Below are 16,847 nucleotides of genomic sequence, written 5' to 3'. Positions count from 1 at the left end.
ATCCTTTGGCTCCCCTGTGTCTGGACTGGCCCCACCAGCTTCACTCACCAAAGGAAAGTGAGGATATGGCTCATGGAGTGCGGGGTGGAGACAGCACTCACCATCCCCTTGTGTCAGTTCTAAGTGGCGGCTGTTCCCACTGCCCGCTGCCCTCTACCGACTCTTTGTTCCTGCTGTGGAAGCCCTGACTCCTAAATCATCTGGACATCCAGTGTCTCTTTGTCTGCTCCTTGAAGAGCTAATTTTTTTTCCACTTGCCCAAATTTCCAAGAACAATTTGAATGTATCCTCACAAACCTGTTTAGAACCACATTTTGCCTTTTTTGAGAAGGGTAAGAGCATGAGGGGGAGTGCTTCACTTAGAAACTGCAGAAGCTACGGCCTCAAGCCAAGGTTGTAAAGTGACCCAAGAGGAGGAGAAGTCCACAGGACTGAGAACTTGGAAAAGCCTGTCTGCTTCCGACCTTTCCTTCCATCCCAGTTGGCCCCAACCCGTGTCTGTTTTGCACTTTGGTTGAAATATCTCAAGACATTTTAATTTGTTATACTTAGAGATCATGGGCCACCCTAGGATGATCATTATTTAAAACGCAGCTCTCATTTCTCACACCTTTGGCCCAAACAGATATACAGATATCTCTTATGCACATTCATCTTTTAAGCAGAAATTCTCAAAAAAGTTTGTTTCATTGAATTATATTCTGTTTTTAATTTAGAGAGAGCCTGTCCCAAGCAGAAAATTATTTCTGGCACTCTGTCCTGTGAACATAAATTTTAAAATTTCACTAACTTGCAATAACCACAGTTTCCAAGGTCTTGGCTTCCTTTCAGAGAGATTTGTGAAAGTAAAGATTAGCCTTTGCATGTTTAAAACAGGGTTACTAGCAGCTAAAAGTAATACCGGAACATGAAATTTATTTTCATGTAATGTACCTTGGCGTTCTTTTCTCTGCGGAGGGAGCTGCGTCAGTGATAATCACACCATTCTCCGCTCCTTTCTCCCATCCTTTTGTAGCTAAAACTTTGACAATAATCCAACTTCTGACTAGAAAGTCACCAATTGCTCATGTGTCAAGGGTTCCTCAGGAACTCCTCCATCCCAACATGTCAGGATTAGGAAACAGCTATTTGGGATGCCTCGGGAGTGGCCCTCATCTGGGCCACATCTTGCCCCAGCATTTACATTTCTCTCTGAAAGAGTCTTAGTTGTCTCCACCACTTTGGCTGAGTTATTAGGGGAAACCTCACAGAGTTGCTTTAAAATGTAAATTTGAAAGAGAGAAAGAGAGAGAGAGAGAGGGAGGGAGGGAGAGAGAGTGTGTGTCATGCATCAGGTTTAAAGAAATGGCCATGGTAGTTATCATGCATTCAATACCATTAATGGTTGCTCAGTGGAGAACGGCTCTAGTAAAGCCTGTTGAGGAAATCACACCAGCTGACTAAAGAGGGAGCTCTTGCCTTTGGCTGGGATCCCTGCAGGGAGCAGTCAGACAGGACGTCCTGAGGGAGGCAGAGCCCCACCAACAGGGCTTCCTCCTAGTAGCTTCTAGGGCCCCTACGCACTGTCAGTCCACATGGCCCACAGACCCAGAAGCATCAAGCCAGGCATGGATGGGGATTATGTAAATCAGCAGAATTTAAAAAGGCCCCGGCCTGGAGTTGAACACAGAGAATGGGGCATCTTCTGTGACCAAAAGGCTCACCCTGGCACAGGAAAGAACTCATGCAGGACGCTATAGTCCCTGAGAACTGTAGGGACTCCTGCCGTGCACGGAGTACTGCATGCAGTTTATATAGAGAGATATACACACTGAATACGATATAGACAATGAGCAATAAATAAAGTGCATATGAAGTAATGTATGTGAAATAATAGGAAAGCACGTCACATCAGATTTGGAAGCTTTAATTGAGATAAATTTGAAATAAATGAAATTTTAGGCAATATTTTCCTTCCCTCCAGCTCTTCCTTTTTAAAATGTTGTTTATTGACATATGATAGTTGTACATATTTGGGGAGTACCTCCCTTCTTTTTTTACATACATTCAATCATTTAGCAGGCAACATTACAAGCCCTGCCCTCCATCAGGTGTTAGCTCCTTGTATTGGTTTGCCCAGGCTGCCAAAACAATGGGCCACAAACTAAGTGGCTTAAACAACAGGAATGTATTGTATCACAGTTCTCAAGGCCAGAAGCCTGAGAGCAGAGCATCAGCAGCACTCATTTCTGCTGAGGGCCATGAGGGAGAATGTCCCGTGCCTCTCTCCCAGCTTCTGGGAACTTGCAGGTGATCTTGGGGGTTTCTTGGTTGACAGAAGCATCATCCCAACCCCTGCCTCATCTTCACATGGCATTCTGTCTGTGTGTGTCTTGTTTTTTTGTTTTTTGAGATGGAATGTCTCACTCTGTCACCCAGGCTGGAATGCAGTGGCACAATCTCAGCTCACTGCAACCTTTGTGTCCCAGTTCCAGCAATTCAACCTCCCCCCGCCTCAGCCTCCCATGTAGCTGGGATTATAGGCATGCATCACCACACCCAGCTAATTTTTGTATTTTTTTTAGTAGAGACGAGGTTTCATCACGTTGGCCAGGCTGGTCTCGAACTCCTGATCTCAAGTAATCCACCCATTTTGGCCTCCCAAAGTGCTGGGATTACAGGCCTGTGTGCATGTCTGTCTCCGTGTCCACACTTACCCTTTTCCATTGGCTCAAGGACACCAGTCATCATGGATTGAGGCCCATCCAAATGATGTCATTTTAACTGAATCACCTAAAAATAAAGACCCTTTTCCCAAACAAGGTCACATTCTTAGGAATAGGAGATTAGGATTCCAATATTTCCTTTTTTGAGAGGATGCAATTCAGCCCATAAAGCTCCCCAAGGGCAGAGACTCCTGGCTCTGTCTTCTCTGTGCCCTGGTGCCAGTGTCGTTGGAGGCTCCCAGTGACCTTAGGCAGCTCACGCAAATGAAGGGAGAAAAACTTTGGGAGCACGTGCACATTCTTTTAATAAATGTGAATGTGTGTTTGCCTCAGAAACACTAGGGAGAGGAAATAGAGCACAAGTCTTAAGACACCGAGTCTTAAGAGCAAGACTCTGGAGCCGGAGGGCCTAGACTTGAATTCTGACTCACTGTGCAACCTTAGCCAGGTTGCTAAACCTCTCTGAGCCTCAAGTTCTGGATATAATAATGGATGATAATAGCACCTACCCCAAAAAAATGTTATCAGAGTTAAGTTATTAATATATAAAGCAGCCAGAACCATTCCTGGTACATAGTAAGGATTGTAACAATGTTCAAACGTGGGAATAAAGACAGCATGAGATTGGCATAAGGGCAGCCCCACAGATCAATGGAACAGAATGGAGTCCAGAAAACAAAAAGTTGCTGAAGTAATTCAATGAAGAAAGGATAGTCTTTTCAACAAGTAGTATCATAAAAAGTAGATATCCACGTGGAAAAATGTGAATGGCAACCCTTATTATACCATACAAAAAATTAACTCAAAATGGACCATGTTTCTAAACATAAAAGCTAAACTCTAAAACTTCTAGAAGCAAAGGAGAAAGTTTTGCAACGTTAGGATAGGAAAGATACAGAATCACAAACCATTTTTCAAATGATACATTGGATTTCATCAAAATTAAAAACCGACTATTTAAAAGGTGTTGTTAAGGAGATAAAAAGGTAGGTCACAGACATGGAGAACATACCTATAAAACACATTTGAGAAGGGATGTGAATTCAGAATATATAAAGAGCTCTTAAAAATAAGACCAACTGCCCACTTGAAAATGAGCAAAATATCTGAACACATGCTTTACCAAAGAAGAGATCCAAAACATCAAAAAGCACATGAAAAGATGTTCAACATTGTTAGTTACCAGGGAAATTAAAACTAAAACCCACAGTGAGATACCATTGTTTACCAAAATGGTGACAAAAATTTAAATGGTTGATATAATACCACGTGTTGCCAAGGATGTGGAGTAACAGGAAGGCTCATCCACTGCTGGTGGGAATGTAAAATGGCACAACCCCTTCAGAGAACATTTTAGCAGTTTCTTATAAAGGTTTTACCCATCCAGCTCAGTCATTCCACTCATACGTATTTACCCAAGAGAAATCAATGCACAAGTCTACATGGAGACTTAATACGCATAATGGTTTTATTTCTCAGAGCCGAAAACTGGAAACAGCTATTGGGTCAACAGGTGAATGGAGAAACAAATTTTGGTATATCCATGCAATGGAATACTGGTCAGCAATACAAAAGAACTGTCGATATGTACTACAAGAAGGATGAATCTCAAAACCACTGCAACAAACGATATGAAATGCTTGAAATGATAAATCGAATCCTCGTGCTGGAAAGTAGATCGGAGATTGCCTGGGGTTGGGGGAAGGAACACCAGATAATTCTGGGAAGTGATGGAAATGTTCAATATCTTAATTGTAGTTGTGGTTATAAGGTATATAAATTTGTCAAAACATATAAGACTGTGCAATTCAAATGGGCCCATTAGACTGAATGAAAACTACACCTTTATAAAGCTGCTTCCTAAAATCCTAACCAGAACAAAAGGTTCCCATTATTATTTCACCAGAGGTCCCAGCCCTGTGGGGAAGGGCACTGGGTGCTGGGTGAATGGCTGCTGAGTGGATGGGTGACCCCATGGCTCCAGAGTCCCCAGAGGAGGTTTCCTGGGAGCATTAGGATTTTGACAGTCATCCCCAGCTGACATCAGTAGCCTTCAGTCTGCTGTTCGTCTGAGTTAATGTCTTCACTCATGATTTTAATGTCAAGTGGAAATACCATGTTCCCTCTAATCCCTTCCAACAGGCTGCACTTTAACTGGACTTAAAGGAGGGAGGGAGGAAGAACAGAGCCGGGAGACCGATTGTCAGATGGGAGGGTTGTTTTTATCCCTTCTTTCTCTTTCAAAGCTGTTTCCCTGGTGTCTTCCTAGACCATCTTTAAAGATCATTTCCAAATCAGGGAGAATGTGTTCAGCTTTTCATTGGCTTAAGTTACTGGTTCATCAGGAGACTTGAGGGAAACGAAACAAAAAGCCAATGCCCCTCACCCCACCCTTTCCGAAGCATTTGAACGTCAGCATCGTGGTGTAAGATAACGGTTCTCAACTGACTTTTGTAAGCACACTTTCTGACTCTGAAATTGTGGTGGTGCACTTGAAACTCTTTTTTAAAAACTTCAAAATACTGAAATCAGTAACCATATATGTTAATTTCCGTATAACAATATAACACACGATGATCTTAGTATAACAATATAACGCATATTAATCTCATTATAACAATGTAACGTGCTGATCTCAGTATGACAATGTAACACATGCTGATCGCAGTGTAATAATATCTCCCAGCAACTGTGATGCTCTTCCATGGCACATTCTGTTGTCATTTCAGCACCAGGTCACTGGATACTCTAATCCAACACCCCTAAGAAGCTTAGGAGATGAAGTTCCTGCATATTCCACTTATGAACAACCTTCATTTTCAGCAACAGCTTAATTTTGGGCTCTGTCCTTTTAGCCACAAGAAAAGCTGTGACATCTTTAGATTGTACCAAAACCATATTTTACACAGTTATGAAAAATTGCCAGTATGGGTATTGGAAATATTTGATGATTAGGAAAGAATAAAGACATAATACAGGGTACAGAGATTTGCATCCAACACTTCAACTAAATCTACTTTTTGGTGTTTTTAAGTCAAAACTCTCCATAGAAAATCAGGAAAACTGACAGACAAATAAAATAATAATCACATATTCCCCCAACCAGAGTTAGCCATTATAAACTATTTCTGCATATATTTTTCCAGGGTGTATTAGCTTAACATAATTGTAATTGATATTGTATAACTACATGTTTTAGTTTATACAGATTTATGTCCTAGTCTTTTCGCCTAAGATTGTACCCTGAGAATTTTTCTATACCATTTTACAATTCTTTAAATTATGTTAATTTCTACATATTTACCATCTAAATATTCCAGTATTTATTTAACTAATTGTTGGTGGATTTCTAGATTATTTCTATTTCCCCAGTAGTATAAATAACACACCAACAGAGATCTTTGTCCATGCATCTTTGACCAAACATCTATTTCCTTAGGATCAACGCCCAGAAGGTGAGTGACTGAGTCCAAGGGTGTGGACATTTGCGCTGCCCCTTGGTGTAAAACAGCATCTATCCCACTTCCTTCTCTCTGAATAGTTAGCCCCGGGTGACTTTTGATAAATCCCATAATCACTCTTGGCCTCTGATCCTGGGCCCAGATCACTGAGAGTGCTTCACCAAAATTAACATGTGTTGCGCCGAGATTAACGTGTGTTGCATTGTTACACTGAAATTAGTATGAGTTACACAGAGATAAGCATAATCTCTCTGGGCCCATAATTTCATAATCTCTCTAAGCCCCTGATATCTCTGGGCCTTTTCTCCCCTCACCTTTGCGTGGGTCCCTCCTGGCACTAGGACCCAGCTCCCTTGCCCATGTTGCACTGGCCCTGGTACAGCAGCCCCATCAGTGTCTCCCCTTTGATCAAACCCAGCTCATGAGGGCCTAGGAGGAAGGGATGCTTTAAATACAGGTTTCTCTCTTGTCTCCCTCCCTCCCTCGTTCCCTCCCTCCCTTGTTCCCTCCCTCCCTTGTTCCCTCCCTCTGTCCCTCTCTGCCTCCCCCTCTCTCTTTCTCCGAAGCTGTTGGTCGTTGCTTCCCTCATGACTCTCACTGGGCCTGACTTCCCTCCCCACTTCCCACCAAGTGAAGTTACTGTCCCTCAGCATTCTCGAACCTCACTGCCCTCCCCGCCCTCCCCCTGCAAATGAGAATCATTCTGCCTGCCTTATAAAGACAGACCTTCACTCCCTCGGCAAACACTTACTCCACACCTGTCAGATATTCTTCTAGGCTCTGGGAAAGCAAAGATGAAGGCTCCTGGCCTTCAAATGAAGAAAGAGAATCAGAGAGCCAGGAATGCGGGGGGGGGTGCAAAAAAGTGATCAGTACCCTTGTTCGGATCCAGGAGCTGGAGCAGGTGGGACACTGGGCTGTCACCAAGTGGTGGCATTGTCTGTTTCTAGTTTAATGTCGAGAAAATGTAATGTCTCAACAACAGAAAAGATTTTGTAGGTGATCCCAGCTTTGCCACTTACCAGCCATGTGACCCTGGACAAGTTTCCAAAGACTGTGTGCCTCTGTTTTTTACCTGTAAAATGGAGCAAATAATAGAACCTACTCAAAATTATTGTCAGGATTAAATGAGTTGCTTCATGAAAAGTGCTTAATTCAGTGCTTGGCACATAGTAGGTGCTCAGTAAATGATCATTAGCTACTGCTATCTAGACTAACTCCATTAGCATCAGAAAAGATGAGAAATTACGACATGGAAGGGTTAATTAACTTGTTCAAGGCCACACAGCCAGCTACAGGTAAGAGTTGGGACCAGACCCCCAGGGCACTCCTTAGTTAAAATGAATAATATATTTTCTGCCATTTATTGGCAACCTCTCCTCTTTTGTTCATGAGTCTATTTCAGGCACCGTGAGTTCTTTCCCTTTATCTCACAGCTATCCTGCAAAACTGGTATTATCATTCTCATTTTCCAGTGGGGAAACTGAGACTTGGAAAAGCTGAATAACCTGTCCTGGGTGCAAAGAAGGCTAAGTGGCAAAGCCAGGAATTGAGCTCAGATCGCCCATCTTCAGGCTTATGTGCCCCTGGATATCACCTGTGCTCTGTTCCACTGGGCCAGGTTTCTAGGAGGCCAAGTTGAGAGGCTTGAGTCTGCCCTTGTTCCCTAAGCAACCAGGAGAAAGGCCTTTCTGACCAGAAGTCTTGGATGCTTTTAGAGACACATGGTCATCAGCCAGGCACGTTTTCCTCCCAGGCCTCTGACTTTCTAGGCCAGCACCCTCCGTTCCCCTCAACATTCATGCCTAGGTGACTGAGAGGTCCATGGCCCCAGGCAGCACTACATGGCCGGGGTGCTCAGCTGACCCACAGGGCTATGCCCTTCGGACAGGCAGCTATCACTCACCCCTCAGTGCCGGCTCTGCCAAGCAGAACAACAGCCCATGCTAAGCTTGGGGGAGAATGCCCATTGCCTAGACGGCTGCTCACCTGCCTCCCTCTAAGGAGCAGGGTATGAGGAAAGAGGAACAGATAGAGGGCCCTGGGGTCCCTGCAGCTGGGCTCCATTGTGGAGAAACCCTGAGGCTTTGGGGCAGGATTGCAACTGTTCGTCTCCGTGCTGTGACCTTCGCACCGTCACCTGAAGCTGGCAGGCAGGAGCCATGTGTGCTCTGGCTTCATGGCCCTCAGCAGCATCACTGCTTCCCCTTGTCCAAGCCAAATGACTGTCGTGATGGGGACCGTCCAGCCTCAAAACATTTTCCCCCACTAATCCCTCTGCCTGACAAGCTCTCCGCATCTCTGCCTGCTACTGCCTCCTCCAGGAAGCCTCGCCTGATTGCCTCATTGAGAAAAGCCATGGATTCTGATTCACTCTGGGCTCGATTTCTGGCCCTCTCTCACCTACTTGCTCTGTAGTGTCTGCTGTTATCTCACCTCTCTGACCCTCAGTGTTCTCTTTTTGTGATATGGGGCATGAGAGGAGGATACCTCATATAATCCGAGTACCTAACCTGTGTGGTGCATGCAGTCTCTTATTTAACACACCCTTCCACTCCAGACACTCTTGTTGAAGGACATTTCGATTTCTCTCATCACAGACAAAGGCCCTGAGGCTTTGGGAAGTGAAGTCACATGCCAAAGTTCATACATCTGGAAAGTAGTAAAGCCAGAATATAAACCCAGGTTTTTCCTGTCTCTGACATTCGGCTACAATTACCCTTTCAGTCATTGGCAGTTGAGGAGCTGTTTCCTGACCAAGTGGACAAGGGGCACAGGGGCCAGCCAGATGGAGGTCAGTGACAGTCCTAGGCTGAGGGAAGCTGGCTTGGAGGACACAGCTTTAGGGACTTCCCCAGGGACTCCCCACATCACATCCCACAGTGAAATTGACTCCCCCAGACACAGGCAGACTGGCAAACGACATGGGCTTGTCTGCCTACTCCCACCCCTGTGCCCCGCTGTGGGTGCCTCCCCCTATGAAACCCACAGCATGGAGACACAGAGGAATCGCCTTCCATGCAGGCTGCCTCTGAAGGAAGAGAAGGGCTGTGGCGACCATATCCATCCAGTTCCTTCTCCCAAGCTCCCTATTTGAGAAGTCCACCCTAGCAAGGAAGATTGGGAGGAAAGTGCTCGTTATTAATGCTGTAGGTGCTCAAGAATTGTGACTTTCTCTCCCTCACTTTTTCCTCTCTCATAAAGAGCATTGCTTCAGGGCTGTGGCCATGAAGAAGGTGGCCCAACTGTCTCAGGGTCAAAGCCGGTTTTTAATCATGATGCCGTTGCTGGTTCCCAGTGCCGCATTCCCCTGTTGTGGTTAGAAATGGAATAATAGCTCTCTCTCTCTCTCTCTCTCTCTCTTTTTACCCTGGACTAGGGTTTGGTTATTGAGCACCTGGGACGGAGACCTCTCCTCATTGGTGGCTTTGGGCTGATGGCCCTCTTCTTTGGGACCCTCACCATCACGCTGACCCTGCAGGTGAGATGATGTGCTTGTCACATTTGAGGGAGATAAGCATGGAGCTGGCTTCTGGCTTCATCATTTTGGGGCCTTTGATTTGTGGGTTCATACTTCTACAGAAAACACTTGTGATAAAGCTCTCCCCGGAGGCATCTCATCTCTGGAGCTGCTGAGGGTCTCAGTGAAGAGGGTTTGGTGAAGGGTCCTTGGACTGGGAGATGAGAGACCTGACTTCTGGTCCTGTCACTTCTGCTGATGAGCTGTGTGATCTTGGGCAAGACACTTTCCCTCTCTGAGCCTCAGTTCACCCATCTATGGAATAGAAGAGCTTGCACTGGACAACCCTAAGATGCCCCTTCCAGCTGTCACCTCCCAGCATGAGTGCCAGGTGCTGCATATCAGCCACTTCCTCAGTTGTCACAATTTTAGGAACAGTGGCTCTGGAGCCAGACAGCCTGTGTGGATCTCGGCTTGTCCTTACTCGTAATGAAACTTTAGCAAGTCAGCTCCTCTCCGGGCCTCATCTCTAAAATGGAACAGTCATCCCTTCGTCCAGGGGTGTTGTGGGACGAAATGAGAAAATGCACTGAAAGCACTTGGAACAAGCACTCAGTGGATGTCCATGTAGCAGGAGGGGTAGTGATGTACTTCATCCTTACAACATCGGTATTTTTTTCTTTTATGGAGATAAGGAAACTGAGGGATAAATATAAATAAATAAGCTTCCCAAGGTTATACCACCAGAAGGTGGCAATTAGATCTCCGGATCTTGGGCTTCTGCCCCCTGCATGGCTCAGGGCAGCCTGCATTAACTGGACACTGCCTCAGTGTCTCCAACTCATCTTGGTGCCATGGGAAGCGTGAAGCAAGGTTGCAGTAATTGATCAATCTTTGCATTTTTCAAAAATGCATCTGGAAATTGATAGGTACACGTTTTGATCACCCGTCAAATGTCTTAGTGGCCCAAATGTTTCTAGAAAAAGGCACTATTAGCATCGTGATGTCTGATGGGTGCCCTTTGAAGAGGTGGGGCTGGCGAGCACACTGACTACCAGGAGGTGGAAGCATTGCCTTCAGGGACAATGTACTAGCAGGCACAGTTCCTTCCTGACAGCCAGGCCCAAGCTGTCCCGAGCCTGGGCATCTTTACAGTCCTCTGAAGTTCTCAGGCAGCTAGCTGGGCGATGTTCCAAGCCATTGTCTTTCTGAAACTTGTGTCAGAAGTCTAAAAGGAAGGCCTGAAGCCCACGAACCCCATCTAAGCCTCACTTCACAAGGTTTCAGAGCTGTTCCTGGCTTGACCACCCTTGTCTCCCTCAGTGCCCCACAACCTGCCCCAGCAGCTCCTCAAGGGGCCTGGCAGTTTCCTCTCCTAGGGCTCTTCTGTGCTGGGCTAGCTTCTCCTTGCTTTCTGGACTCAGGAAACCTTGGACACTCCTGGATACCTCTTCCTGCAAGAAGCCTCCCCTTGCTTCCAAGTCTGGGTGAGGTGCCCTCTCCTGTGTTCCCATAAGCCCCAAGGGGGAACCCTGTGAGATCACTTATCACAGACCATTGACTTTCACTGTTGATGCATGTCTCTCTCCCAATAGACAGTGAGTGAGTTGTGTAGAGCAAGGGCCATGCCTGAACCATATCGCATTTCCACCTCCCATCCCAGTGCTTGGCACCCAGGGGCAGCTCAGATCAATCAGCTGAATGAGTGAGTGAGTGACTTGGTACAGGAGCAAGCCATACAGTTTACAAGGGTCCATGAAGCTCCTCTCAACCCTTAGAGCTAATGGATTTGGACACAGAACAAGGGGAAGTAAGGAGTTCCCCATTTCTCTGCCCTCTGTACCCCTCGTCCTCCACTCCAGGCTATTTGCAGTTCACCCCCACACTGGGCCATCTCAGGCTTCTGTGCCCTTGTGTATGTTGAACCCCCTCCTGGAACCTCTTTCCTTTCCTTTCCCACTGGGCTGACTCTGGCTCAGCCTACAGACGTGAGCTCAGGCTCTTACCTTCCCTTCAAGTCAGCTAGCCTCTCCTGGGGCAGCCCTGGCACCCCAACGCACTCAGAACCGGTGACACTGTGTTCTAATGCTCAGCCGTCCAGTCTGCTAGAGCAGGAGTGATCCCAAAATATCCTTTTGCAACCAGCACCAAGCCACCCACCCCCCAGATGAATGACAGCTTCTCCAGACACATTCCATGAAATGAATTAATGCATCTCACACCTTGCAAGATGGCAGGGGTACAAATAAGGTCCTTTATATAATAATACCAGAACTAAGATAACTTCTTTTAAACAAAATATAGAAGGCTTTAAAATGAATATGAGGAAACATTCATATATATATACTTTAAGTTCTGGGATACATGTGCCGAACGTGCAGGTTTGTTACATAGGTATACATGTGCCATGGTGGTTTGCTGCACCCATCAACCCATCATCTACATTAGGTGTTTCTCCTAATGCTATCCCTCCTCCAGTCCCCCACCCCCCAACAAGCCCCGGTGTGTGATATTCCCCTCCCTGTGTCCATGTGTTCTCATTGTTCAACTCCCACTTATGAGTGAGACACACAGTGTTTGGTTTTCTGTTCTTGTGTAAGTTTGCTGAGAATGATGAACTTTTATAAAAGTGATAAAGCTGTGAAAATTGCTCATATTGCCTGATGCCAACAAAGCCCTCAATCAATGTGAGTTATTGATTTATTTACCACTTCCTGTATGCCAGGACTATGTCAAACTCATCACAGACTTCATCTGATTTCATCATGGCTATAAAATAAGCAGATGGAATGACTGAAGGGTTATCATTGTTCCCATGTTATAGATGCTGAAGCTGGGGTTTGGGGACATCAAGTGACCTGTCCAAGGTCACACAGATGGATGGAGGAGGAGCTGGGTTGGGAACTCAGGTCCTCTGGACACACCATCACCTCCTCACCTGACCACTCCCTGTTCTCTCCCAGGACCGTGGCCCCTGGGTCCCCTACCTGAGTATCGTGGGCATTCTGGCCATCATCGCCTCTTTCTGCAGTGGGCCAGGTAAGGCACCCCTCCCTCCTCACTGCCCCGCCCAGGGTCTCATGGCATCACCAAGCTGGGGGGCTCTCCTCATACAGATGGAGAACCCAGAGCCCAGAAGAAGCAAAGCCTGACTGGGGATGTGTGTCTGCTGCCTTTCTTTTGACCCGATTTCAGTGTAGCTGACTGTCTGCCGTCTACCCCACAGAAGGTGAAAATGGGCTCACCTGAAGATGAGTGGGAGGGAACATATCACCACACAGTAAGGGCAGTTCACACGCAGGAGGGCTCTGAGCCAGAGGCGACACTGGTTTGTGATGAATCAAAGACAACCAAGTCACAGTCTGTGCCTAAGCAGTTACGGTCTAGGGTGAAAGATGCGGCAATAATCATGTCTAAGACATATTAATCATTGATTCTGTGTTATACTTGGCTAAGAACTTGACCTGTGTGAGCTCATTTAAGGCTCAGGACAGCTCCAAAGAAGACAGAGATGGAATGTGACTTGCATGAGTGAGTAGGTGGAGTGGCCTGACTGCCAGGCCCAGGTTCCAACCACCAGCTTACATGGTACCTGCGTGAGTGTGTAGCTGGAGTATCCCAGCCTCAGTTTACCCAGGACTCTCTTCTAGCCCTGCTATTTCCTAGCCATGGGTCAGTAGGAGAGACTTCTTCTCTTTGTTAGCCTCAATTTCCCCATCTGTACAATGACAAGGATGCAATGCAACTGAGGACTCTACCATTCCCTGGCCCTGTGTCCACATCCAGCAGGGACCTCCAGCAGAGGCCAAGGTCAGACTGAGAAGTGGAGCTCAGGGCAGGGTCTGACACAGCCATGTGCTCTCTCAAGTTCATGGCTCTTGTCTGGTTGTGTTTCTCGGTTGATGCAAACAGTAAGTTTCTATTGGAACAAAGGGAACTGAACTTCTGTTTCTCCCTTTGTGTTGCTGATTCTCATGAGCCATTACATTCCAAGTTCTATCACATTCATGGTGGATGGAAAGTGTCCATTCAGGACATCGGGATGTTATAATAAGATGGCAGGGTGGCAAGGTGGGCCATGGAATGGTCGGGGAGGGTATCAGATGCACATACATGCACACAGCGTGCACACACACACACACACACACACGGCTATGAGGGTGGTCAGAACGGCTGCAGGAAAAAGAAAGCACCTCCCAGGCAGGGCAGTGAATTAGCAGGATGAACACACAGCACATATAGTGGTTTACAGTGGACGTGAGGAGTAAATGTGTTTAGTCCTCCAGGGCGTCTGCATCACCAGCTCACACCCACATCTTCACATCAGTGCTCTGGAGGTGTCCAGCCTGCAGCCCTATGCTAGCCTGGGGACATGGGTGAGCAAACCAGACAGAAGCAGTCTCTGCCCCCAGAGGGCCTTGCCTCTGGTGTGGAAGTCCCCTCTGAGATGTCAGCTGCTCAGTGAGGCCTCTCCTGGCCACTTATTCTAAAACCAGCACACACACATTTACTATATACACTCACACACACATGCACACCTACCCTCTATCTCATCACCCATCATAGCATTGTTCACGGGCATGTTGGTTTCCTGCATACTCATTTGTTTAATGCAGACATGGGGAGATTTTTTCTGCAAAGGGCCAGGTGTAAATACTTTTGTTTTACAGACCCTCCATTCTCTATCACAACTACTCACCTCTGCCATGGTAGTGTGGACACAGCCATAGATAACGAGTAAATGAATGGACTGCATGGTTGTGTTCCAATAAAACTTTATTTACAAAAGCAGGCAGTGGGCTGCATGCGGCCTGTGTGCTGCAGTCTGTCTTTAATGTGTGTCTCCTCCAAGCTAGAAAATAAGCTCCATGGAAGGACCTGGTGTGTGGTTCACAATCTTATCCTGATAACCTAGAACTGTGCTGAAGACAGAGTAAAGCTCCACAAGTACTTGTTAGAGAGGGAATGAAATAACAGAGCAGAGGGCTGGCAGGGAAGATGTGTGCTTTTGTGAGCAGCGTAACACAGGAGCCTGCCCCGGCGGCAAGGTTTTTCAAAACAAACCTTGGAGGAGAGAAGAAGTGGAGAGAGCAGATCCCTTGTCTTGCGGTATCCCTGAGCTCCAGGAAAGAGGCAGCTGGGGCTTAATGATATCAGAAAAATATGAAGGTGGCACTAGCCAATTGCATGGAGCAAAAGGATTAGTCAAGCTAATACCGAGATTCTTTTCAGAGAAAGAACAAGTATAAGGTTGAATTCCATTCAGATCAATTTCTCAAGCCTTTATTGAGCACCTGTTGTGTGCCAAGCTGGAGGGAGAGGAGAGCACGGGGAGGCAGGAGGAAGATAAAATAGAACCAGATTTTTTTTCATAGGATACATGTTGCTTTTTTGTTTTAAGTTCCGGGATACATGTGCAGGACTCGCAGGTTTGTTACATAGGTAAACATGTGCCATGGTGGTTTGCTGTACTTATCCACAGCAATTAAGGTATTAAGCCCAGCCTGCATTAACTATTTTTCCTGATGCTTTCCCTCCCTCTACTCCCACCCCAGACAGGCCCCAGTGTGTGTTGTTCCCCTTCCTGTGTCCATGTGTTCTCATTATTCAGCTGCCACTTACGAGTGAGAACTTGTGGTGTTTGGTTTTCTGTTCCTGTGTTAGTTTGCTGAGGTTAATGGCTTCCAGCTCCATCCATGTCCCTGCAAAGGAAATGATCTTGTTCCTTCTCGTGGCTGCATAGTATTCCATGGCATATATGTACCACATTTTCTTTATCCAGTCTATCATTGATGAGCATTTGGGTTGATTCCATGTCTTTGCTATTGTGAATAGTGCTGCAATGAATATATGCATGCATGTGTCTTTATAATATAATGATTTATATTCTTTTGGGTATATACCGAGTAATGGGATTGCTGGGTCAAATGGTATTTCTGCGAACCAGATTTTTAATACCTTAAAGTCAAAACTGAAGGGTTTGTCTATTATCACATACATTCTCCCACACTTTACTCCATCAGACAAATACACTGTTGCACAGATGACCAACGGCTTCTTAATTGCCAACTCCCCAAAAAATGGTCTTGTATCTTCAAACCCAACTTTACTAATTTAAAAAAAAAAAAACATTTCTAGCCAGGTGTAGTAGTGGAATGTACCTGTAATCTCAGCTATTTAGGAGACTTAGGCAGAAGCCTCACTTGAGCTCAGAATTTTTAGGTTACAATGAGCTCTGAGGCAGCACTGCACTCTAGCCAGGGTGCTAGAGAAAAAAGCCCATCTCTTTTTTAAAAAATTGTTTAAAAAAGTAACATGCTCCTGGGCCGGGCGCAGTGGCTCACGCTTGTAATCCCAGCACTTTGGGAGGCCGAGGCGGGCGGATCACAAGGTCAGGAGATCGAGACCACGGTGAAACCCCGTCTCTACTAAAAAATACAAAAAATTAGCCAGGCGTGATGACGGGTGCCTGTAGTCCCAGCTACTCGGAGAGGCTGAGGCAGGAGAATGGCGTGAACCCAGGACGCGGAGCTTGCAGTGAGCCAAGATTGCGCCACTGCACTCCAGCCTGGGCGAAAGAGCAAGACTCCGTCTCAAAAAAAAAAAAAAAAAAAAAAAAAAAGTAACATGCTCCTGAGCAGGAACCTTGAATGTTTCACATGTGCAGCCTGAATTCTGAGTCACTAACAGCATGTATCAGTCAGTGTAACACTAGCTGCCTAACAAATATGTCTCTGAATGACAGAAGCCTCACACAATAGAAATTCATGTCTCACTCATAGACCCACCCATGGCTAGTGTCCCAGGTAGATGAGCACATGCACCCAGTTTCCTCCTGGGCTGTGGCTCTGCCAACCCTGAGTGTCTCTGGTCTACTGCATCCAGTAGGCGAAAAGGAGAAAGACTGTGCAGAAAGCTTCTTAAGAGCCCTGACCTGGGGTAACACCCTCTTCTCCACTCGTATTCCAGTGGTGATGACAAGTCCCATGGCCAGCCTTGGATGCAGAGTTGGCACTTTCACACCAGCCTCCCCTAAAGTGCCCAGTCCTGGCCTGAGATCTAGAAGGTTCTCAGGACATATTTGCAGGTGGTTTAATCATGACCAGGGAACTCAGATAGAAGGGGCCGAGTAGGCCCTAAGGTTTAAGATGTGGACTGGGAGGTGCTGAACCCACAGGGCACCCTTAAAGTGATTGGTTAAACCCAGAAGCAGTGGCTTAG

At 46.3% G+C, this 16,847-nt stretch overlaps 1 protein-coding gene across 4 annotated transcripts in view; it reads left to right on the top strand.

Annotated features, from left to right (window-relative positions):
• SLC2A9 (solute carrier family 2 member 9) overlaps positions 1-16,847 on the top strand; it is a 254,664-nt gene that overhangs the window by 143,718 nt on the left and 94,099 nt on the right. For all 4 annotated transcript variants that reach the window (XM_063619385.1, XM_063619388.1, XM_063619386.1 and 1 more), the window contains 2 exons: positions 9,546-9,647; positions 12,590-12,665. In XM_063619385.1, the coding sequence (XP_063475455.1) occupies positions 9,546-9,647; positions 12,590-12,665 (178 nt within the window). The remainder of the gene's footprint in view (positions 1-9,545; positions 9,648-12,589; positions 12,666-16,847) is intronic.

Source organism: Symphalangus syndactylus, chromosome 16 (assembly GCF_028878055.3).
Source record: "Symphalangus syndactylus isolate Jambi chromosome 16, NHGRI_mSymSyn1-v2.1_pri, whole genome shotgun sequence".
Lineage (NCBI taxonomy): Eukaryota > Metazoa > Chordata > Mammalia > Primates > Hylobatidae > Symphalangus > Symphalangus syndactylus.
This window is presented reverse-complemented; position numbering and strand designations above follow the sequence as displayed.